We start from the raw sequence: 2978 nt of genomic DNA, 5'->3' as shown, positions 1-2978 counted from the left end.
GCGTTTTATCAGCTGTTGTACAATATGGTACAAAACACAGGAAAACATAATTTTGACTGCATTGGGCCTGTAACTGAACATAATTGAGAACCACTTCCTATGAATTAGTATACATGTTTGTATTATATCACATCGAATATATCATAGATTTCCCCACTCTGACATCACCAAGGTTGAGAATCTGAAATAATAAGTTATATTTTTTTGCTTCTACAGGCAACACTTTTCATAGAAATTATAGTTACACCATATATTATTGTAGATACTTTCATAACAAGAAGATAACTGTACTAAGCCATGTTTGTTAAGAAAGAGCTTCTTCTATCTGTAGGCTACAAGGTATCCATGTATCGCTCTGTCTGCACCAGGTTTGTCTGAGATCCTATCAGGTCCACTGGCCCAGAGGTATGAACAGCACCCAGTCCAGCCCTGTCGCCTTCTTCATCATCCAGGGCCTGGCCAGTCTGGGGGAGAAGAAGATGGTCCTGTTTATCATCTTCCTGCTGGCCTACACTGTCATCCTAGGTGGAAACATCATGATCATCTACCTGGTACTGTACATTGTACACACACAGCCAGAACCAGAACCAGATCACAATAACATTAGATTGAGATGATGTTATAAGAGACCATGAGTTGTAGTTAGTGTAAGTAATCAAAGGGTTTTGTTCAGGTCCTTTCACTTAGAATTTGCTCTCAGGGCCTTTTAATTTTTAAAAATATTTCACCTTCATTTAACTAGACAAGTCAGTTAAGAACAAATTCTTATTTTCAATGACAGCCTAGGCACAGTGGGTTAACTGCTTGTTCAGGTGCAGAATGACAGATTTGTACCTTGTCAGCTCGGGGGTTTGAACTCGCAACCTTCTGGTTACTTGTCCAACGCTCTAACCACTAGGCTACCCTGCTGCCTACACTATACTCCTCAGGAATCAGGAGTTTAGAACTCTTGAGATTTATGGCTTGGGCCCAGAGTTTCCCCTGGTTGAGTCATGTTGTCAGGAAAAACTCTCCGCTGGGCCTATCTATGACATCACTGTCTAACCGCTTTCTTTATCTCATCCCATAGGTCCGGACCGATCCGAAGCTGGGCTCCCCCATGTACTTCTTCCTCCACAACCTGTCCATCGTGGACATGATTTACACAACGGTCACCATCCCCAACATGTTGTCAGGCTTCCTGACTGAGGTCAAGACTGTGTCCGTCCCCGGCTGCTTCCTCCAGATGTACTGTTTCATCCACATGTCTGTTACCGGCCGCGCCCTGCTGACCGCTATGGCCTACGACCGCTATGTGGCCATCTGTAATCCTCTCCGCTATGCCGCTGTGATGACCCGCCCCGTCTGCCTGCTACTCATCATTGGGGCATGGACCTTCGGCGCCATCTGCACCTTCCCAAACACTAGCATGGCAGTACAGCGTTCATACTGTGGACCCAACGTGGTGCGCCACTGCTGGTGTGACCCATCCTCAGTGAGGCTGCTGGTGTGTGGGGACACTCAGGTGGACAGCATCGTGTCACTGTCTTTTGCCCTCATAGCGCTGCTCACTACGGGAGTGCTCATCCTCACTTCCTACATCCTCATCGGTGTGAAGATAGCTAATATGGGCGCCGCAGAGCGACTGAAGGCGTTTAGCACCTGTGCCGCCCACCTGACGGTTGTGTCCATTTCTTACAGCTCTGCCTCATTTGTCTATATCTCCTACCGTGTGGGAAACTTCTCTCCAGAGGTGACCCTCCTCTTCATCCTCTTTCCCCCATTCCTCCTTTCCCTGTTTTAAGGACTGTTTAAGTCTTCCATCAGACAACCTTCAGTCAACACTGTGATCTTACATTCACCAGTTGAAGAATTTGACTGATATTTGCGCCATTACTCTGGTTACCCATGTCCTCTCTGATTTGTCATTCACTGTTGATGTCTAATGTTACGCAAAAGGCATTCCCACCAGGAGATGGCACTGTTGTATTATTTTAGTGTAACATACTGATGCTCTTCAGTCACTGTACATTTGTGTCATGTTGTCAGTGCTGTGAAAATCCCAATAACAGGGTTGGGGTCCATTTAATTTCAATTCCAGTCAATTAAGAAAGTATACGAAATTCCAATTGTAATTTCATTTTCCTAATTGGAAAGCGTTGAGAATAATTGGAATTTCAGAGTACTTCCTGAAATGATTGGAATTGAAATGGAATCCAACCATCCCTATTAATGCTATGTATGTGTTTATGGTTGAACATGATCAAGGCCATGCTATTAATAACGTTGTGATAAGGTTAGATAACATTGTGTTGATGTTGTAAGTGCGTATCATTGTTGTTTAATAATGTGTAACTTTTTGTTTATTATATTGTGGTTGTGGGTATCATTGTTGCATTGCGGTTGTCTTAATGTTGTATTCATGTTGTGTTATTGTTGTAGGTGCGTATCATCGTGTCGGTGCTGTACTCGGCTCTGACTCCTTTCCTGAACCCGATGATCTACAGCCTGAGGAACAAGGAGCTCAGAGTGGCCATCAAGAGGGCCTTCTGCCGACACAGACGTCTCACCGCAGAGCCGCAAAACACTCAACACACTGTCCTGACAGCAAAACATTCAATTCAAGCTCCTTTAAAATAGTTTAGTATGGGCTAAAAAGTGTGATAATTTTCAAAGATTCCAAAAGAATTCCAATTATTGTTTGTTTGGAAAGCAGAACAGCTAAATGTTTCATTACCATGCACTTATAAACGAAACCAAACAATATTTGTGTTTACCACTTGGTTCATTGTGTAGGTTGCACAACTGTATACATCTGATTTCATAGTTTTAAGTTTATTGATAAAAATGAAATAACAACTGTAAAGTCCTGTTCAATCGCATTGTACAAACTACCAGATACAGTACTAAATGGTATGTGATTATACTTGTTTTTAATCAATACCAAAGAAACAACAGTAATTGTTAGGAGAATATTGTGTAATTACAATCTCACAATA

The 2978-nt window shown here is 42.6% G+C and overlaps 1 protein-coding gene across 1 annotated transcript; it reads left to right on the top strand.

Moving 5' to 3' along the window:
• The first annotated feature begins 407 nt into the window (after positions 1 to 407).
• LOC135549197 (olfactory receptor 5J3-like) lies at positions 408 to 2584 on the top strand. Its single transcript, XM_064979233.1, is given in 4 exon segments — positions 408 to 551; positions 1070 to 1732; positions 2422 to 2537; positions 2539 to 2584. Coding segments are annotated over 4 exon segments (969 nt in total).
• The last annotated feature ends 394 nt before the right edge of the window (positions 2585 to 2978 follow it).

This window comes from Oncorhynchus masou, chromosome 12, assembly GCF_036934945.1.
Source record: "Oncorhynchus masou masou isolate Uvic2021 chromosome 12, UVic_Omas_1.1, whole genome shotgun sequence".
Lineage (NCBI taxonomy): Eukaryota > Metazoa > Chordata > Actinopteri > Salmoniformes > Salmonidae > Oncorhynchus > Oncorhynchus masou.
Note: the sequence above shows the minus strand (reverse complement) of the source record. Positions and strands in the feature narration are given on the sequence as shown.